The sequence below is a fragment of the Cervus canadensis genome, chromosome 13 (genome assembly GCF_019320065.1).
Source record: "Cervus canadensis isolate Bull #8, Minnesota chromosome 13, ASM1932006v1, whole genome shotgun sequence".
In the NCBI taxonomy this organism is placed as follows: Eukaryota; Metazoa; Chordata; class Mammalia; order Artiodactyla; family Cervidae; genus Cervus; species Cervus canadensis.
This window is the reverse complement of record NC_057398.1, coordinates 40,603,415-40,624,104: the sequence shown is the minus strand read 5'-3', so window position 1 is coordinate 40,624,104 and position 20,690 is coordinate 40,603,415. Positions and strand designations below refer to the sequence as shown.

General features: G+C 42.1%; 1 protein-coding gene across 1 annotated transcript in view; it reads left to right on the top strand.

Annotated features, from left to right (window-relative positions):
* Positions 1–5,545: 5,545 nt before the first annotated feature.
* FMO4 (flavin containing dimethylaniline monoxygenase 4) overlaps positions 5,546–20,690 on the top strand; it is a 34,878-nt gene continuing 19,733 nt past the window's right edge. Inside the window, exons 1-3 of the mRNA XM_043485625.1 lie at positions 5,546–5,650; positions 9,939–10,127; positions 10,749–10,911. Coding sequence (XP_043341560.1) covers positions 9,957–10,127; positions 10,749–10,911 — 334 coding nt within the window. The 5' untranslated portion in view covers positions 5,546–5,650; positions 9,939–9,956. The remainder of the gene's footprint in view (positions 5,651–9,938; positions 10,128–10,748; positions 10,912–20,690) is intronic.

Sequence of the window (20,690 nt, the reverse complement as noted above, 5' to 3'; positions counted from 1 at the left end):
AACCTCTATTGTCTCCTAACAAGTGGTTTTCCAACCTCTGTTTCAATAAAGTAACAGGGAATTTATTACCTCACCAAACAGCTCATTCCCTTCTTGTACAGCATTGTTAGCCAAAACGTTCTTCCTTATATTGAAGCAAACAGATTTTCTGTAACATCCACAAATTTGATCCTGAATAGACTTTTGTGTCTACTCAAAATAGGCTTAAATGACCTTTACTATATAACAGCCTTTTTGAAGGCAAGTACCATATACTTTTCAACATATATTCTCTGGGCTAAACATTAAAAGCTTTTTCAGGGACTCACTATGATAAGGTTTCCAGAAGCTTATTACCATCTTGGTTATTCTTAAATTTCCTTGTAGCCAAGTTAAGCTCATTTCATACCCATAAAACAAGGATAGGTAACAATGCCTATGGGCTTCCCAGGTGGCGCAAGTGGTAAAGAATCAGTCTACCAATGCAGGAGATGCAAGAGGCACAGATTTGATCCCTGGTTCAGGAAGATCACTGGAGTAGGAAATGGTAAGCCATTCCAGTATTCTTCTTGCCTGGAAAATCCCATGTACAGGGGAGCCTGGTGGTATACAGTCCATGGGTCTCAGAGTCAGACACGACCTAAGCATGCACACACACACACACACACACAGAGTAATGACTATGGTCCTGAATTAACCAAATGAATTAATGTATATAAAAGTATTTTTACATCTTAAAATACTTTGTAAACATAAAATACTATTAGAAAGTATCTGCTTCCCAGAAGGCAACTTCTCAAAACATAGTAGAAACTCGTAATACACAATGTGATCTAAGGGTCAGTGGCATTGGAATCACCTGGAATCGTGTTAGAAATGAAGAATCTCAGACCCATTCCATATCTACTAAATCCACATCTGCAGTCCCAGGTGGCTCAGTGGTAAAGACTCTGCCCGGCAATGCATGAGATACGAGAGACACGAGTTCAATCCCTGGGTCAAGAAGATTCCCTGGAGAAAAGAACGGAAACCCATTTCAGTATTCTTGCCTGGAGAATTCCATGGACAGAGGAGCCTGGTGAGCTACAGTCCATGGGGTCACAAAGAGTCAGGCATGACTGAGCGACTAACACACACACAACAAGTATTTTATACATTAAAGTTTGAGGAACACTGTGGACTTTCAAATGGGCATACACTTAGCAGTTTCTCTTTTAGATTTTTATCCTGAGAATATGATGTGGTAAGTGTGGAAGAGACACACATAAATAAAATTCATGACAGCTTTTTCATAATAGCAAAAACTTAGAAGAAATCCAAAGATATACTAATAGAAAATTGGGCAGGTGATTGATGGTTCATTTTTTGGATATACTCATTCTCCCCAGGAGGCCTTGTTGGCCCTTAGCATACCTAACTGCCAGCTAGGGTTATCTGTTGAGCAAGCTTCTCAGCTTGTGCTAATGGCAAGAAGATGCCTGCTCCCAAGCTGATGGCTGATGCTGTGAGCATAGTTGTATGATCATTTGGACACAAAGGGTATTAATGTCTCCAGACAGATTATCTACCTGGGGAGAATCAAACCATTTGCCTAAGAATTCAATCTCCCAAGGGTTCAATCAGTTTTAAAATACCGCTAGCAGCATATCCGGGTGTTTTCTCAAGTACAAGTATTACAGGACTTTTACTGAGATCGTAATTAACTAGAGAAGGGACAGTGAAGATATAACTAGAGAACTGCTCACAGGCCACTTAAAAAATGTGTGACCCAATGTCAGTAAAGTGGCTTTTTCCCTCTTTAATTAAGAAACATGTTCAACTTTTCTATTCCTTAGTTTTGACCATTGCCTTTGAAGTTTCTTTTACTCTTGTTACAGAGTTACTTTACTTATTAGACCAAGAAAAACCTTCCATTGTGACCAAACAGTTTGGGAAATTTTAGGAAAATGATGTTTCCTGAATACCTTATTTTAAAATATCAAACTATACTTCTTCACTCCAAGAGCTTATTTCTCTGCTTTATTTTTCTCCATGGCACACATCATCAACAATGCTACTTGTTTATTGTTTTACTGATTCCTTGTCTGGCTCCCTCCACTAGAAGGCAAGCTCTATAAAGGGAAGAAGTATTGCCTCTTTTGTCCATTGCTATGTGTACAGCACTTAGGAACTGTCTGACACCTAGGAGGTGTTCAACAAGTGTTTGTTGAATGAATCTGCTTTAAAAAATATTTCAGTATCCTTAGGTCCACTGGTCTTGTTAGCTGGATCCACTGGTCTTGAAGAACAAAGTCCTTCATCATTTAGACTATATCCAAGGTATACTACGGAGTAGGAAATGGCAACCCACTCTAGTATTCTTGCCTGGAAAATTCCATGGACAGGGGAGCCTGGAGGGCTACAGTCCATGGGATCACAACAGAGCACAGCAAGGTACACAAAGGCTTTATAGACTCTTGATTTAGTCTTCCTAATTAACGGTAGTGCTAGTAATTGAGATTGTAAGCAAAGGTAGTTATCCAGTACTATATCAAGGCAAAAAGACAGCAATGAACAGGAAGATATTAGAAGTCCTACTAGATTCATCCAAGTGAGCAGATACCCAAGCAGAGACATATGATGATATATAGCTTTGGGGAGGGTAAGCAGTCTAGGAACAGGTAAGTTAAGTTAGGATCCAGAAGTCATCAAGTCTAAGAAAACCAGGCCAAAACAAGAATGTAAACTCCAGAATATATGTTTGTGTGTTAGCCACTCAGTCATGTCCGACTCTTTGCAACCCCATGGACTATAGCCTGCCAGGCTCCTCTGTCCATGGAAATTTCCAGGCAAGAATACTGGAGTGGGTAGCCATTCTCTTCTCCAGCGGATCTTCCCAACCAAAGGATTGAACCCAGGGCTCTGCATTGCAGGCAGATTCTTTACCATCTGAGCCACCAGGGAAGCCCGTGTGTGTGTGTGTGTGTGTATTTTAAAAGATTTTTAAAAGAATGTAAAATCCGTGAGATCATTTGTCCAGGCACGGTGATATGTCAGAAAAAGAAATCGGTATTTGTTAGATGGAAAATTAATCCATCAACAAAATGGAATTCATGCAGTCATTTTAAAAATGCTGCTGTAACTGGGATGACCCTGAGGGATGAGATGGGATGGGGAGGGAGGTGGGGGAGGATTCAGGATGGGAGACACATGTACACCCATGGCTGACTCATGTCAGCGTATGGCAAAACCACTACAATATTGTAAAGTAATTAGCCTCCAATTAAAATAAGTTAATTAATTTAAAAAATAAATAAAAAATAAAAATGCTGCTCTAAGTTTTATTTGAGACTGTGTGAAATTTGTAGGTTAATTTTGACAAAAAGTTGACCTCCTTATACTGCCTTCTCATTCATTAGTGTGAATTCTCTTTGCCTTTGCTTAAATCATAAAAAAAAATTAAAATTTAGTTCTTTTGCACTGTTCTCATTATGACTAATAGTATTTTGGAATGTTTTGCATAAAAATGATTTTTTTGCATTATGTCTTCTAATGTATATGTATGACCTATGGAAATTTATTGAATTTTTTTAGTATTATTATATTGGGTTTTGGTATTTCTTTTTCTATTCATCCATGTTGCTAAACCTTTGCCATTTTTAAACATTTTATGTGCTTCTGTATTACATTAACCAATTAATGTTTGTTAAAGTGTATTTTGGAGTTATTATTTTAAAAAAATAAATACACATGTTCAGTGTTTTATAAAAAAAAATGCTGCTATAGATATAAAGGTATTGCTATATTGTAGAGTGAAAAATCAAGTTGGAAATTATATGTTGAGTGAGACTCCATTTTTTGTGTGCATGTATTATCTACATATATAGATATGAAAGATAAACAAAAATGTTATGGTGGGTAAAGAGATAATTTGGACTTCTTTTTATTGGTCCGTATTTGCTAACTTGTTAATGAGCACTGGTTATATCCATTATATCAGTAAAGAGGATTTTTAAACTCTCTGTATGATACATGGGTACCTGTACAATGTTGTTACTGTAACCTTTACACTAGGCCTCAGGACACAAGCCTCTTGCTTCATTTCAGGACTCCTGACAAAGACCTTGGAGTTTCAGCTGGCACCATGCCAGAGGAGGAGGACTGGGAGCTCCTCCCATTTCCCACAGGCTCCTCTGACTCTTAAAACCCTTCTGATTACCTCCCAGCACACAACCTACACAGAAAACTACTGTCAGAGAGCGCACTCAAAGGCAAAAACAGAGGTAAGGATGATAGCTGGGGAAAGAGACTCAAAAACAAAAACTCGGCACTCTGAAGAACTTAACTGAAGACTGGCTCATATCCCTGGTACTATGTTATTGAATCGGTTGACTTTGTTAAATAGGTTGCTTTTAACCGTTAAGCCAAGACATGACACAACTTGGTTTCTTTCAAGGGGAAGAGGAAACTGGGAATTGACTGTGAGGCATTTTATTCAAATAGTACTGCTTATTAAATGACCACTGCTACAGCATTTAAAGCCAGTTACTGTCTTACCTGTCTTACCTGTCGCACCATAAGAACTGTCTTACCTGTTGCCTTAGTGAAGCAGCATTAACTGATCAACTCCTTGACAGGATACCATGGCAAAGAAGGTGGCAGTGATTGGAGCTGGGGTCAGTGGCCTGATGTCTCTCAAGTGCTGTGTGGATGAGGGACTCGAACCCACTTGCTTTGAGAAGACTGAAGATATTGGAGGACTGTGGAGGTTCAAAGTAAGTGAGATCGTCTTGTTTCTTGAACAGGTTGTGCTGCAATTGTAGGGTGATTCATACTACTGACTCATCTTGGCTTTTCCTTAGCAGTTTTGATCAGATTTACTTCAAGAAGGAACTAAAGAAATAGGCTGGTGCCCAGGTGGCCAACCCGGCCTGTAAAAGAATCTTTTCCTCTGGATGCAATGGTTGTCTTGCAGCCCACATTTTTGTTATTCTCAAAGCAATATAATGATTAAAGAACATTTTACAAATAGAAGTGACAGGCATTCTGTTCAAGACACCACTTATATTCTAACCACTGAGCACTTGCTTTTTTAGAGAGGGAGTTCTTATTACTACTGACTATTTTCTGACAATAAAATAAACAATATTTGCTTGGCTTTCTAACAACACTCCAGTGTTGTTGGGCACTCTTTAAGTATTTATTGTTATTGTTCAGTCACTCAGTCATGTCCAAGTCTGCTGCAACCCCATGGACTGCAGCACACCAGGCTTTCCTATCCTCTAAGTATACTATACTTTTTATACATATAAAAGGATATATTTTTATACCTTTATATGTATAAAAGTATATATGTATAAAAGTATGCTTATAAAAGTATATACTTTTATACTATACTGTACTTTTTAACTATATTTTACTCATTAAATTTATTCCATTAGCCAAACTCAAATACTGGTAATACTAGCTGTCCTTCAAAATTTGTATAAAAATTAAAGAAAGATACAAAGATAGATAGCTATAAAGATTTATAATTATTTCTTCCCATAATCTTTTAAGTAAATAATTAGCTGGCCATCTCCTAGGAGCTGGTGTGAGTGGCCTGTCCTCCATCAAATGCTGCTTAGATGAAGACCTGGAGCCCATCTGCTTTGAAAGAAGTAGTGACATCGGCGGACTGTGGAAGTTTACTGTGCGTAGTTCATACCCTCCCACCTCCACCAACCATAATCTGGCCATTTGCCTTGTCCCTGCCCACGCACGGTGGCTGTAGTCTATCTGGTGATCGATCATAAAGTGCTTCCCTGGTTGCTCAGTAGTAAAGAATCCGCTTACCAAAGAAAGAGATGAGGGTTCGATCCCTGGGTCAGGGAAGATCCCCCAGAGAAGGAAATGGCAACCCATGCCAGTATCTGCCTGGGAAATCCCATGGACAGAGGAGCCTGATGGGCTGGAGCCTGGTGGACAGTGGAGTCCATGGGGTCTCAAAAGAGATGGACATGACTGAGCACCCACACATGGTGATCATTAAGGGAGCAGCTCATTGCAGCATCACAACTTTGTGTATGGTGTCCTGCTGACCCCATGCAGGATGCAGCCTGATAGGTGATGCACTTGGAGAACTGGCAGGGTAGGGACAAGAGAATTTGGAGGAAAGAGGAAGAAAGAGTTAAGTCTGATACACAAACATAGGATTGGAAGTTACGATGATTTCTGGACCATGAACATTCTAAGACAAAGTAGCAGAGTGTCACGTTAGGTAAGCTGAATCTCATTGGTGAATGTGAAGCAGATGGCACCTTAAGAAGGACAGAAGTTGGCATCAGGGGGTGGAGCCCCAGCCCCAAGGCATTGTTCATGTCTTTTGGAAGAGAATTGGCAAGGGAAAAGGCTAGAATCCAGACCTTGTTAGGTCTAGGGGGTGGTTTTTACATTATCAGAAGAAGAAGAACCCAGGCACTATTTCTCTTCTTAAGAGTGGAATGTGCAGCCTAGGGCATATGCTCGAGGTTCGGCCAGCCAGTAGGTGACTTGAGCATCAGGAAGTAGGGCTGGAAATGGCTAAATGCCATATGAAAGGTTGTTGCTGAGCCGTGAAAGACACTGAGATTCCTGGCCTTCAGAGGAGAGGAATTCAATCCGTGGCCAGCGACGAGGCTTGATTGCTCAGAGCTTTTGTGTGATAAAGTTTTATTAAAGTATAAAAGAAAGAGAGAAAGCTTCTGACATAGACATCAGAAGGGGGAAGAAAGCGTGTCCCCCTGCTAGTCGTTAGCAGGAAGTTATATAGCTACTAGCACGTTGCTAGTTAGAGAAAGGAAATGTCTCAAAACTCAGAGACTGGCACCAGGCCCCTCACCCACAACATGCATTTTGAGATAACATTGGCACAAGGTGAGTTGTCCCAGGCCATAAAATGATTGGCGTGAATCTTGAAGAAAGGCAGGTTTCCAGGCAAATACATAGTCTCATTAACATAGCTTAAGAGAACATTTGCATGAATAAAACATACTGGTTTGTTCACGTAGGTTCTGAGCCTTAGGCAAACTGACTTGAAGAAAGACAGAGTCTAGGGTAAATATAGTTCATTAACATAACTTAAGAAAAATATTTCCGTAAGAAGAACTGCATTGGTTAGCTCAAGGTTTGAAAAAAGTTAAGTTCAGGTGGAACCAGGTGTTGTCATGGCAACACAGAATTTTAAAGGAAATCTCCTTTCAATTTTGTATAGAGAAAGGGAAAAAATCTGTCACATGTAGTTTGTTTCCTCCTGCCGCTTAAGAGAGAGATAAAAGACGTCTGACATTTACAGCCTATTTCCTCCATTTGGAGACCCCTAGCCTTCCTGCCTGCTACCCTCTCACACATGCCTCTGGCCAGAATTGGTCCTGGTTACTGGGAATATCAGGGTCTTCAGTGGGAATAAAGGGATCTGCCCCTGGTAGGGTATAAGGTGTCAAAAGATGGAGGCCCAAATAGTAAATGCTTCAGGGGGAAGAGAAGAGCAGCATTTAGCAGGAGCTCAGGGCTGGGGAGGTACTTCACACTGGTATGAATGAGGGAAGACTGCATGGAGGAAGTGGCATTTGCCAGTCTTGGATGGATGATGAAGAAAACAGAATAAGCAAATGTATGTAAATGACCACACCTCTAGGATTATAGTGTACTGTGCTGTGCTTAGTCACTCAGTCATGTGCGACTCTTTGTGACTCTATGGACTGTAGCCCGCCAGGCTCCTCTGTCCATGGGGATTCTCCAGTCAAGAATACTGGAGTGGGTTGCCATGCCCTCCTCCAGGGGATCTTTCCAACCCAGGGACCGAACTCAGTTCTCCCACATTGCAGGCAGATTCTTTGCCACCAGGGAAGCCCATAGTGTACTAGGGGAAAAAAAAATTTTTTTCTGGTGTACTGTGGGCCTCATCAAGCCACCAACTGTCAGTATGGAAAAAAATATTCGGTCTGGTTTGTGTACCTTCTGCTATTTGACCCTATGGTTGGCTTGGTTTCCTTCTCCTATTATACAGTGATATAAACTAATTTTAGAAAATAATATTGCTACTGTATAGCACAGAGAACTCTACTCAATGTTCTGTAATGACCTAAATGGGAAGGAAATCGAGAGAAGAGTGGGTGTGAGTGTATATATGACTGATTCGGTTTGTTGTGCAGCAGAAACTGACACAACATTGTAAAGCAACTATACTCCAATAAAAAAAAAGTAAAAATAAAAAATAATATTTGTTAAAAGAAAAATACAGGACTTCCCTGGCAGTCCAGTGATTCAAACTTCACACTTCCACTGCAAGGGGCATGGTTTCATTCCCTGGTTGGGAAACTAAGATCCCATATGCCATGAGGCATGGCCAAAAAAAAGAAAAGAAAAAATATAAATTAAATATAATATCAATACTCATGAGCACTAAATAAATTACCACTATTTAAATTTTGATGTAATTTCTTTTAGTCATACACATATTTTTTTTTCCAAAAATGCAATGGTAATATTCATTTTCATTCATTCAAGTATTTGTGATGTCCCTCTCCCAGGACACACAGGGAACAAGATAGACAAGGCCCCAACCCTCCTTAGAATCTAGTGGGGAACAGAAACTGTAAACAGATCTTTGCAATGCAGTGTAATCAATTCTGTGCCCAAAGTACAGGGTACTAGGTTGGGGCAGCAGGTACAACAGCTACCTTGTGAAGATCTATAGGGTTATGGAAAGCTTCTTAGAGAATGTTATGGCAAAGAAAGAGACTTGAAGAAGAAATGGAGATTAGCTTTGAACAAGTTCATTAGTGTCTTTAATATAGGTCTTTTTGTTTTGTTTTTGGGTGGCAAAGACCAAGATTAGACAAGGAGTTGAGGAGTCCAGGAGAAAACAGAGGCTGTCAGTGTGTGATGACCCCTTCATGAAGATTGAAATGAGACAGAGAGAGACATGGTTGTAAGAGGATATTGTTGTAGCCACACATTCCAGGAAACAAATTCACTCAGAAGGACAACACAATAGTGGAGTGCAGTTTATTACACTGGTGGGCCCGAGGCAGAGTCTTCTCTTAGCCAAGGACCCTGACCAGTTTTTGTGAAAACCTTATATACCCTAAGTATATGTGCCCAAACCCACCTCCCCAAATTCCCTGAAACTAGTCTGAACAAAGGAAAAGAAAGATACAAAGTTAACCCATCATCCATATGCCTTAAGCCTAGGTAGTTAACAGTAGACAATTATCAATAGGCCTGTGGTCATACCCCAATAAGCATAATAGAATTTATGATTCTATTCAGTTTCACAAATAATTAGGGTATTCTTTTAGGCATGGAGAGTCTAGGTATGAGCCCTGGGGCTCTTCCATCTGGGGGTCTGGTTTTCCAGCTGGTATGTCGTTTCCATAGATACTGGGCATAGAGCTCAGAGTCCACAGTCCGGCCCAAGATGGAGTCCTGCTTTCAAGATGGAGCCTGTTCTGTTTCCTCCTTCAATATAAGTTGAAAGGGGGGGATTGTTTTGAAATTTTGAGTCTTCAATATTTTAAGTGTGGATGGGAAGGACTCAATAAAGAGAGAGTGATTGAACATATACATAGACAATAACTAGAAAACTTTGTGAGGAATTCCTTAAGCAAAGGCAAGAAGAAGAGGCCCAGAGCCCAAGAGGAGGGAGTAATCATGGCAAGGGAAGAAGAAGATAAGCAAGATGGACCATGGGCCCACGTTCATGGAACTGTTTAAAGACAGTGTTAGTCCTGCAGAGCCCTGTTAAATTTTGTTAGCTTCTTTGTAGTTTGACGAAGATATTATATTTAACAATTCCAACCCCACCAGTGATTTTTGATATCTATAGCAAGGGGATCCAATGCTAAATTTTCCAGAAACTCTTTGGAATTACACATGGAAAGCTAGCTGCTGGTGATCTCTGTTCTCTTCTTCCTATCCCCCTCAGCCCACCCCATCAAGTTAACTGTGCTTTTACACAGGAAACTTCTGAAGATGGGATGACTAGGGTCTACAAGTCGCTAGTGACAAATGTCTGCAAAGAAATGTCATGTTACAGTGACTTCCCTTTCCAAGAAGATTATCCTAATTTCATGAACCAAGAAAAATTTTGGAACTACCTCCAAGAGTTTGCTGAGTACTTTGACCTTCTGAAATACATTCGGTTTAAGGTAAGATGGCTTGGGTTATGGAAGGTCAATGAATAGGGGCTGGCCCATTCACCAATCTAATTGAAATGGGATGCCTAAGAAAACTTCTTCCTAATTTTCTCTCTATATGAATAAGGCAGATAATAATCCTGCTGTTCATGTTTTACTGAAGTCACTAAAATACTGAATTTCCTGGTTCCTTCTCTAAATCCAAAGTCTCATTCAGGATGAAATTTAGAATTTTTTTCAGAAGAAAGGAAAAATGGATTTTGTTCATGAAACCCATTAGAAAGAAATAACTAGAAGTCTGAACCACAGAAATTATAATGGGTCAAAACTCATTTTCCTAAATTTTTCCAACATTCAATATTTTAACTCATTTTCTCATCAGAAATAAAAACTGAATGTTTCTTCCTTTCAGTGCAGTCATTCAGATCTTTTGGGTCCTAATCTTTATGACCACTTTTGAGACTTTGCACAAGTTATTTAACTTCTCTAGGGAGAAGATAAAGCAATATTGAAAGGCCTTCTAACATGAGACTCACTTGACCCACTTGAAATAACAAACACGGTTACCATACAGTCATTGCATGAAGTCCCAAGATGACTGGTGGAAAACGAGTGTCTGTCTTTTGCTTTCAGACCACCGTGCGCAGCATAACAAAGCTTCCTGACTTCTCTGAAACTGGTCAATGGGATGTTGTCACAGAGACAGAGGGGAGGCAGGTCAGAGCTGTCTTTGATGCTGTCATGGTTTGCACTGGACACTTCCTGAATCCTCGTTTACCTCTCGAGTCATTTCCTGGTGAGTCATTTCTCCTGCTGAGAGTAGAAGGAGGCATGCCTGCTCTTCCGGGTTCTACTGGAAGTTACTGATTTGTAATCGGAAATACTTTCTCATGATTCTAGACAACTTTATGTTCACCCTCAGAAATAATATGTACCAAATAACTTTGAAAGACTGAAGCACGATACAGGTATCAGGGTTTATTATGTACTTATAAATGCTGATGTTATCATTTAAGTTTTATCATGCCTGTCTGATTCAAGTTTAGTGATCACATAGGGCTCAAAACCATCAGATCTGTCATGAAAAAGGATAGGCTTTGAATTTTATCATTAAATTACAGGTCATTTGAATCAGAAGTGAACTGAAATTCAATAACTTAAAGGAAGTGACAGTATAAGGAAATTTGACAGAATTCTTTTTTAGGAACTATCCCAGAAATTATACACATAAAGAAATATTGTCACCCTTCAAGATAATCTTTTGCAGACTTCCCTAGTGGTCCAGTGGTTGGGAATCTGCCTGCCAATGCAGGGGAATGGATTTGATCCCTGCTCCAGGAATATCCCATGTGCTGTGGGGCAACTAAAAGCCCACAGACCACAACTACTAAAGCCCATGCATCTAGAGCCCAGGCTCCACAACAAGTGAAACCACCGCAATGAGAAGCCTGTGCACTGCATCAGATAGTAGCCACTCTCACCGCAACTAGAGAAAGCCCACCAGCAGCAATGAAGATCCAGCGCAGCCAAAAATAAAATCAATTAATTTTTTAAGAAAATCGTCACAATAATAATCCATCCATCTCCTAAACTATCCACACAAAGCAGTTTTAGAAATTCCCCTTTGTAAATGCTTTTGATTCAATAGCGCATTCTTTTTAATATACTCACAATTGGCAAAACTCGATCTTTTGAGGTCAAATGAGGATTACTAAAATACAGTAAAGCTACTCTTCTGTTACTTATAAGTGGCCCTAAAGGCAGTGGACTATGAATTTTTGAAACTTCTCTGGGGAATGAAAAGAACTGTTAAGAAAGGAAGATGTAAAGAACATTTGCAAATCTTAGCCAATAAAAAATGAAGTAAATCTGGTGAACCTAATCTCAAATTAACAAGATATTCTATTTTTTAAATGTGTTAGGGATGGAGGGAGACTTCAATATATAATTTTGCAAAGAAGCAATGTTGTAAATTGTGGGCCAGCTTCAGGCTTGCTACTAATCTAGGGGCTAAACAGACAATCACCTTGTACTAAAGGAATATATAACTGACTCATAACAATGTTTCTATGGGGAAAACTTTAATGACCTCAAAGAGGTAGGGGAGGAATTATTGTAATAGAAATACTGAGGTCCCCCTCTGTTTTGCCCTAAAACCCAGATACTGGTGAAGGAAGAAACTCACACATACTGATTTTAGAGACTTATCCTGAGGGGGGGTTTGGTTTATGACCAGACTTTAGAAGAGTCTGTTACATGGGACAGCAGGACAGATAATCCCAATTTCCTCCATGCTGCCAGAGTGAGGCACCTTGGTGAGTGGATATGGTGTAAGGTTTCTGGGAAGTTCCGGTTTGCTGAGTCAGACACAACTCAGCGACCAAACAATAACAACAATGGTTCCCTGCAGACAATGGCCCTGGATAAATAGCATTTAGCATAATGGTTATGAACAAAGTTCTGGATCCAGACCCTGGCGCTATTTGCATAATCTTGGATAAACATACTGTCTAAGCCTCCGCAAAGTGGAAATGCAAATTCCCATTTCAGAATATTGATGAGGATTAAATGTGAAAGACTATGAAATATATAGCCCCAAAGGAAAAAATAACCCAAAAAAAAAAGAAAAAATAACCCAAAATATTGCACATAGTTGGTGAATGGCAGGCAGAAACAGAATGTAAATCTGTTTCCTGTGTGCAGATTCTAAGATTTGACACTGATACAACAAGGCCTCCTCATACTTGGGCTAGACCAATACAGCCATGAGACCCTAAAATCTAATAAATAATTTTGGCTCCTTCTTGGGTCCTTCAAAACATTATATGCCAAACATGATTGTTTCCCAGAACACTGGCTTGCTTTATTACTGTTGTTGCTCTTGTTTTAGATATTTTAAAATGCCAAGGGGGAAAAAGGGGGTGGGATGAATTGGGAGATTGAAATCAACATATATACACTGTTGATACTATATATAAAATAGACAACTAATGAGAACCTACTGCATAGCTTCCTCTATGCTCTGTGGTGACTTAAATGGGAAGGAAATCCAAAAAGGAGGGGTATATGTGTAGCTGATTTGGGCTTCCCAGGTGACACTAGTGGTAAAGAACCCGCCTGCCGGTACAGGAGACGTAAGAGACATGGGTTCTATCCCTGGGTCAGGAAGATCCCCGGAGGAAGGCATGGCAGCCCACTCCAGTATTCTTGCCTGGGAAGTTCCATGGACAGAGAAGCCTGGCGGGCTACAGTTCATGGGGCAACTGAGCGACTTTCACATGACATGACATAGCTGATTCACTTAGCTGTAAGGTAGAAACTAACAACATTGTAAAGCAACTATACTCCAATAAAAATTTTTATAAACAAAATTTAAAAATAAAACACTATAATACAGAGCCCACAATAAACTCTCTGTAAACAACAGCTACTACTGTTATGAATCATGACCCTTTTTGTAAGTTATTATCCACTATCTGAAAATTGCCTGAAAGAAACATGTGATTCCCTAGATTAAGAAGTGTTTCTCCCTCTTAGTTAAGTTATAACCTCAGAAAGCTGTATCCTCCCAGAGCCCACACGGGAATTACAGTACAGGGAGCACAAAGTCCCGTTCTGCAGGTCACGTCTCATCACTCTTCTCTCTCCCACACTCAGAAGTTGTGTAAGAGTGACTCTTTAAACACACATCAGTGGTAATCATTAGTTACAGGTTAATGATCACAAATGCCTAGTTATATTTAATCAAGTATTAACAAATGTCATTGAACTTTGTCAGTGGTGTACCCGGACTTCAAATGCCTGGTCTTCCTTCTCCTAAGGTAGTCGCTAAGCATTTTCCAACATATAACATTAGGGGGATAAGGATAAGGTGAATAAACCACAGTAGCAAAGTACTCCAGAGATATTTGGTGACAAGGCAAGCCAAGCCTTAGATCCCTCAGCAGACCCCCTTTTTCTGAATTTCTTGATTTACCAAGTAGATTCCTTTGGAGGGAAGGGCAATGCATTATTGACATAATCATTGATTCAGAATTACCTATGCATGCTACACTTTTTCTTGGGTGCCCTACTCAAATAGGCAATTACGGAGAATCTATTATTTGAAAAGCATTGTGTTAGGTACACACAAAATCTATGAACCAAAGTCAAGCCTTCAGCAAGCTTCTCTCCAGCCAAACCCCAGTAAATGGCTTGAAGCCCCACTCTCTAATGCATTTGGGGCACAGGCTTTTCCCGCTTCTTGACACTCTCTAGTGCTTCCCTTTTCAAATTCCTAATCATCTTTCTAATGGCATTCTTTGGGGAAAAAAATTCACCTCCTCCAGGATGCCTGCCCTGGTTCAGTCCAGGCCGATGCCCCTTTGGAGCCATTGTAACACCTCCGGTTCTGTGAAACAGTATAGTAGCATGCTTGTCTGCTGAGCTCCAGGGGCAGATGACCTGACTTCTCCAGGCACTGCTACTTACTGTATGGCCTTGGCAAGTTGCTTAACCTCTCTGTGCCTTTTTCGCAGCATTAGTAAAACTGAATCATAATATTGTTTACCTTGTAAGGTTGCTGTGAGGTTTAAATTAATTAACATATATAAAGTCCTTAGCAGAGTGTCTGGGACTTGCTAGTAAGGGCTGAATAAATGTTAGTTAGCTATTGTCTATTTACCTATTTCTTGCTCAAGGATGCACTCCTTGAGTTTAGAGACTGCCTTTTATCCTCACATCTCCTAAGCCTAAAACAGGAAACAGTACCTTGAGTTGTACAATGTTGAAAGTATAGGTCATGTAAGGTACAGTTGTTAACCAATTGTGTTTTGTCTCGTGATGGGCCTGCAGGACTCATCTGTGGGGCTTGTCCTTCTCCTGCCCTTGGTTGCAAGTGCAGGCCATTCCCACCAATTTTCTGCTCACTCTCAAATAATAAACAGTCCTCTATCATCTTTTTTTTTGTCTATGCCACACAGCATGCAGACTCTTAGTTCCTTAACTAGGGGCAGGGATCAAACCCGTGTCCGCTGTAGTGGAAGCACAGAGTCCTAACCACTGGACCTTCAAGGAATTCCCCCAACTTCTCATTTTTATAAGTGAAATATTCTATGTGGTGTAATCGTAAAAACGTGCAGTTACCTGTAATGATGAGGTTTCTCCCCTTCCTCAGCCAGTGCCTGCTCTTTGCTGACTGCGGCCGTGGAAAGAGATGGTGTACCTGGCTACTCTCTTTCCTCTGGCTTTCTTCTCTGTTCCTCTGACTCTCTTCCTCCTGCAAGTCCTTTGCCCACCTGCTCTAGTCTCTGGCACTTCCAGAATTGAAGTCAGGGTAAGGACATGAAGAAGTACAAGGGCAGGAAAGTTCTTTATTGACTGGCACCAATGAGGTGCTAGTTCTTTCAGGCCTCGGCGGTGTTTAGGATCCATGCTTTGTGGGGTTCTCTCCAAGGCTCTGCTCCAGAGACTAACCAGTCCCACTACTAGGGATCTCTCAGTGCAGCCCCTGTTAATAGACCAAGCACTCTGGGGCTGCCCAGTTGACAAGTCCTTCAACCCTAACTCCTCCCCAGGTCATCGCCATACAAACTAGGTTAAGGTCTTATTGCCAGTCCAGATGGCTACCATGTGCAAAGTCCCTTCAAACTGTCATCAGACAGGCTCTCTCCTACACAGCTTTCATCTGGTCCACATGAAACATGCATTCCACACTGTCAGCAGTTAAATGAAAAACTTGCTACCAGCACAGCAAGTTTTTCCACCACCCCTTGCAGGCAACTGCTGTCACACCTGTCAAGCCTGGGTCGCACACCAGTCTCTATGTGCTCCATAGATTCCAAGGGTCGAGGTCACACAGAGGTCTCCCGGAAGCCCCTCAAATCTGGCTTCATGTCAAGGGGACCGAAAATGAAACAGCACTTTAAATCCTTTCCTGAAAGTCTCCTATTTCCAACCTCTGGCCACTTCGACTCAATCCTTGAAAGTGAGTAAGGGGCTAAGGATCACAGAACTGGTCTGCATACACCTTCTTTGCAAATTCTGCCTAGCTGTTTTAGCAGGGCCCTAGAAATGTGGTAACTATTGCATTTAGTTTTCAGCTTTGGGGTCCTCAGCAGGCAAAGACTCCCAATTAAAACACTGTGTTTTATATAGTAGCTCTTCAATAGATATAATTGAGTAAATGAATGAATCAGTGACTGGAGAATGATAAGGTGAGGAGACAGTTTCATCTTTTTACATGAAAATTGCAAAAGTACTTGAAGTGTTAGGGTGAGAGGCTGAGGAGTCCTCTAAAGTGCAGAGCCCCCTTTCTGATTCTTTGTCATCTCACCGATCAATGAGTCTGAAGGTCGCTGGCCCCATGGCTGTTGTTCCCTCTGCCACCTCTCATAATTTCCATTGCTGCATCTGTGACTTTCTAGCTGGTCCCCAAGAAGGGTCCTCCTGCCTGGTGGTTGCTTGGAGCCTAGAGACCAAATTCAGTTCAGAAGCACAGGAGGCTTTACTCTTTGATTGGAGAATGGAGAGGAGTGCGATCTGGCTCTAGAGAATAGCTCTCCAGGAACAACCGTGGGCAGGGCTGCTTTGTAGTGTTCTGTAGTGGGGAGAGGGCAGAGTTCTCGCCAGACAGGTGCAGGCATGATGTTCAGGCTCCAGCTCCAGATTGCAGGGCGGAGCAGCGTTCCTGCACCAGGCCCACCACCCCCAACATTTTTAATTCAGTGATGTGCACACGCTTCTGCGAACACCCCGGTGCTGAGGAATCTGCACAGTTTAGGAGTGTGTTAGCCGCTCAGTAGTGTCCAACTCTGTGTGACCCCATGGACTGTAGCCCACCAGGCTCCTCTGGCCATGAGATTCTTCAGGCAAGAATACTGGAGTGGGTTGCCATGCCCTCCTCCAAGGTATCTTCTGGACCCAGGGATGGAAATGGGGTCTCCCACATTGCAGGCAGATTCTTTACCATCTGAGCCACTGGGGAAACCCTTTTCATACTAGGAACTTGGGTCCAAAGGGCCAGGTGTGAGGCCTCTGCATGTGGCACCCTGTGAGCAAGTGACACTAGACTAAGCATAAAGGAGAGGAAAACAAGATTAGACTTTATCACCCAGAATGGGCTCTGCCAACCACACATCCCTCCTCTGTCTTTTGTCCTGTTCCTCATCCTTGAGGGGCATTAGGGGCTCAGATCTGTCTTCTGTGATTGCTTCCTGTTAATTCCAGGCACCCTCACAACCCCGAGTGGAGGACCAGAGCTTCTTCCCAGCTGCCTTTAGATGTGCTGATGGTCACCAGGCCTCAACCCTAACTGTTCGTATCACTGAGCGACAATTTGTCTAACCTTTTGGAGACAGAGGACACCAGACAATTGAACATACATGGCCCAAGTATTAGCAAGAGCAAATTTTTCCTTAAAATGCAAGTATCTAGGTCTTTTGCCTGTAGGCAAGCATCCCCCAATGTGGAGGCTCACTGCTGTGGCCTGAGTTTTCCTGGTCACACTTTGTTGTTTCCTGGAAGAGAAGCTTCAGATCAGAGAGAGGTTCAATTGAGTAGTGGGGGAGGGGTCTGTTGCCCCAGGGTGTCCTTCCACAGGTTGGGGCTCGGGAACCTCGTCACTCAAGGGTGATGTGCCCACAGGGTGATACCCTGCAACTTCAGGGCAGAGTGTGGGTGTTAGGATCACCAAGTGGGGTCTCTTCGACTTAGGACTGAGCTGGTCTTGCAGGCTGCTAGTTTTCCAGGTTTTTAGAAGCACCCAGTCTCTTAACCAGAATGGGTAGAGAGCCAGGTCGATGGGTGGGGTAATCACCTGGTTACCTCCCTGGCGGGCATACTTGAGTTGTTCCATTTCAAGTTGTTTTCCCTTCTCTGGGGCTTGGGGGGTGGGGGATGGGGGGTGGGAGGTGGGGGGTGGGGGGTGGGAGGTAGTGGGTGGGTCTACCACAAAAAAGTTCAAATGCACTTAACTCTAACTTATCCCTTGGGGCTAACCACACAGGGAGTGAAGCAATTGGAAGCTACCTAATCCAGTTTTCTTGAGCTTCCTGACACAGCTTGGCTAAGGCCCATTTCAAGCTCTGTTTAGATCTTTCTACTCTCTCCAACAATTAAGGCCTCCAAGCTAAAAGCAGGGTCTGCCCACGACACTCATTATCCCTTTCATCATTTGAGACACAAGTACTGGATCATTATTGCTTAGAAAGGACCCTCGGAGCCCAAACCTAGGAATTATTTCTGTTAATAACGCTTCTGTGTGTGTATGCTCAGTTGCTCAGTCATGTCTGACTCTTTGCAGGCCTGGGGACTGAAGGCCGCCAGGCTCTTCTGTCCATGGAATTTTCCAGATAAGAATACTGGAGCAGGTTGCCATTTCCTACTCCAGGGGACCTTCCTGACCCAGTGATCGAACCCACATCTCTTGTGCCTCCTGCATTGGCAGGCGGATTCTTTACCACTAGTGCCACCTGGGGAGCCCTAATAATGCTTCTATCCACCCAGAAAAAGAGTCTACTTGCACCAAGAGATACCTGAAATTGCTGGGCAGAGTGCCCAACGTGACAGTGAAATCAGTCTGCCAGTCTTCCCCAGGATATGTTCTTCTGGTCTGAACAGGCCTTATCTGGGGGCCTCTGAGGGGTCTGGTGTTGGGGTTGTTCATTGTGCAGATCGAGCAGGTCTCAACTATCTAACTGATTATACTTCTCGCGCCAGAAGAGACCATGGACTCAGAGAACCAATTATATGCCCGTAGTGAGTTCCTTCTCACAAAGGAGAAAGGGAAAGATATTCCCATTTGAATGTAGAGTTCCAAAGAATAGCCAGGAGAGATAGAAAGCCTTCCTCAGTGATCAGTGCAAAGAAATAGAGGAAAACGATAGAATGGGAAAGACTAGAGATCTCTTCAAGAAAATTAAGAGATACCAAGGGAACATTTCATGCAAAAATGGGCTCAATAAAGGACAGAAATGGTATGGACCTAACAGAAGCAGAAGATATTAAGAAGAGGTGGCAAGAATACACAGAAGAACTGTACAAAAAAGATCTTCATGACCCAGATAATCACGATGGTGTGATCACTCACCTAGAGCCAGACATCCTGGAATGTGAAGTCAAGTGGGCCTTAGAAAGCATCACTACAAACAAAGCTAGTGGATGTGATGGAATTCCAGTTGAGCTATTTCAAATCCTGAAAGATGATGCTGTGAAAGTGCTGCACTCAATATGCCAGCAAATTGGGAAAACTCAGCAGTGGCCACAGGACTGGAAAAGGTCCGTTTTCATTCCAATCCCTAAGAAAGGCAATCCCAAAGAATGCTCAAACTACCATACAATTGCACTCATCTCACACACTAGTAAAGTAATGCTCAAAATTCTCCAAGCCAGGCGTCAGCAATACGTGAACTGTGAACTTCCAGATGTTCAAGCTGGTTGTAGAAAAGGCAGAGGAACCAGAGATTAAATTGCCAATATCCGCTGGATCATTGAAAAAGCAAGAGAGTTCCAGAAAAACATCTATTTCTGCTTTATTGACTATGCCAAGGCCTTTGACTGTGTGGATCACAATAAACTATGGAAAATTCTGAAAGAGATGGGAATACCAGACCACCTGACCTGCCTCTTGAGAAACCTGTATGCAGGTCAGGAAGCAACAGTTAGAACTGGACATGGAACATCAGACTGGTTCCAAATAGGAAAAGGAGTATGTCAAGGCTGTATATTGTCACCCTGCTTATTTAACTTATATGCAGAGTACATCATGAGAAACACTAGGCTGGAAGAAGCACAAGTTGGAATCAAGATTGCTGGGAGAAATAATAACCTCAGATATGCAGATGACACCACCCTTAAGGCAGAAAGTGAAGAAGAACTAAACAGCCTCTCATTGAAAGAGGAGAGTGAAAAAGTTGGCTTAAAGCTTAATATTCAGAAAACTAAGATCATGGCATCTGGTCCCATCACCTCATGGGAAATAGATGGGGAGACAGTGGAAACAGTGTCAGACTTTATTTTCCTGAGCTCCAAAATCACTGCAGATGGTGACTGCAGCCATGAAATTAAAAGACACGTACTCCTTGGAAGGAAAGTGATGACCAACCTAGATAGCATATTAAAAAGCAGAGACATTACTTTGCCAACAAAGGTCCATCTAGTCAAGGCTGTGGTTTTTCCAGTGGTCATGTATGGATGTGAGAGTTGGACTGTGAAGAAAGCTGAGCACTGAAGAATTGATGCTTTTGAACTGTGGTGTTGGAGAAGACTCTTGAGAGTCCCTTGGACTGCAAGGAGATCCAACCAGTCCATCCTAAAGGAGATCAGTCCTGGGTGTTCATTGGAAGGACTGATGCTGAAGCTGAAACTCCAATACTTTTGGCCACCTCATGCAAAGAGTTGACTCATTGGAAAAGACCTGATGCTGGGAGTGGTTGGGGGCAGGAGGAGAAGGGGACGACAGAGGATGAGATGGCTGGATGGCATCACTGACTCGATGGGCATGAGTTTGAGTAAACTCCAGGAGTTGGTGATGGACAGGGAGGCCTGGCGTGCTGTGATTCATGGGGTCGCAAAGAGTTGGACACTACTGAGCAATTG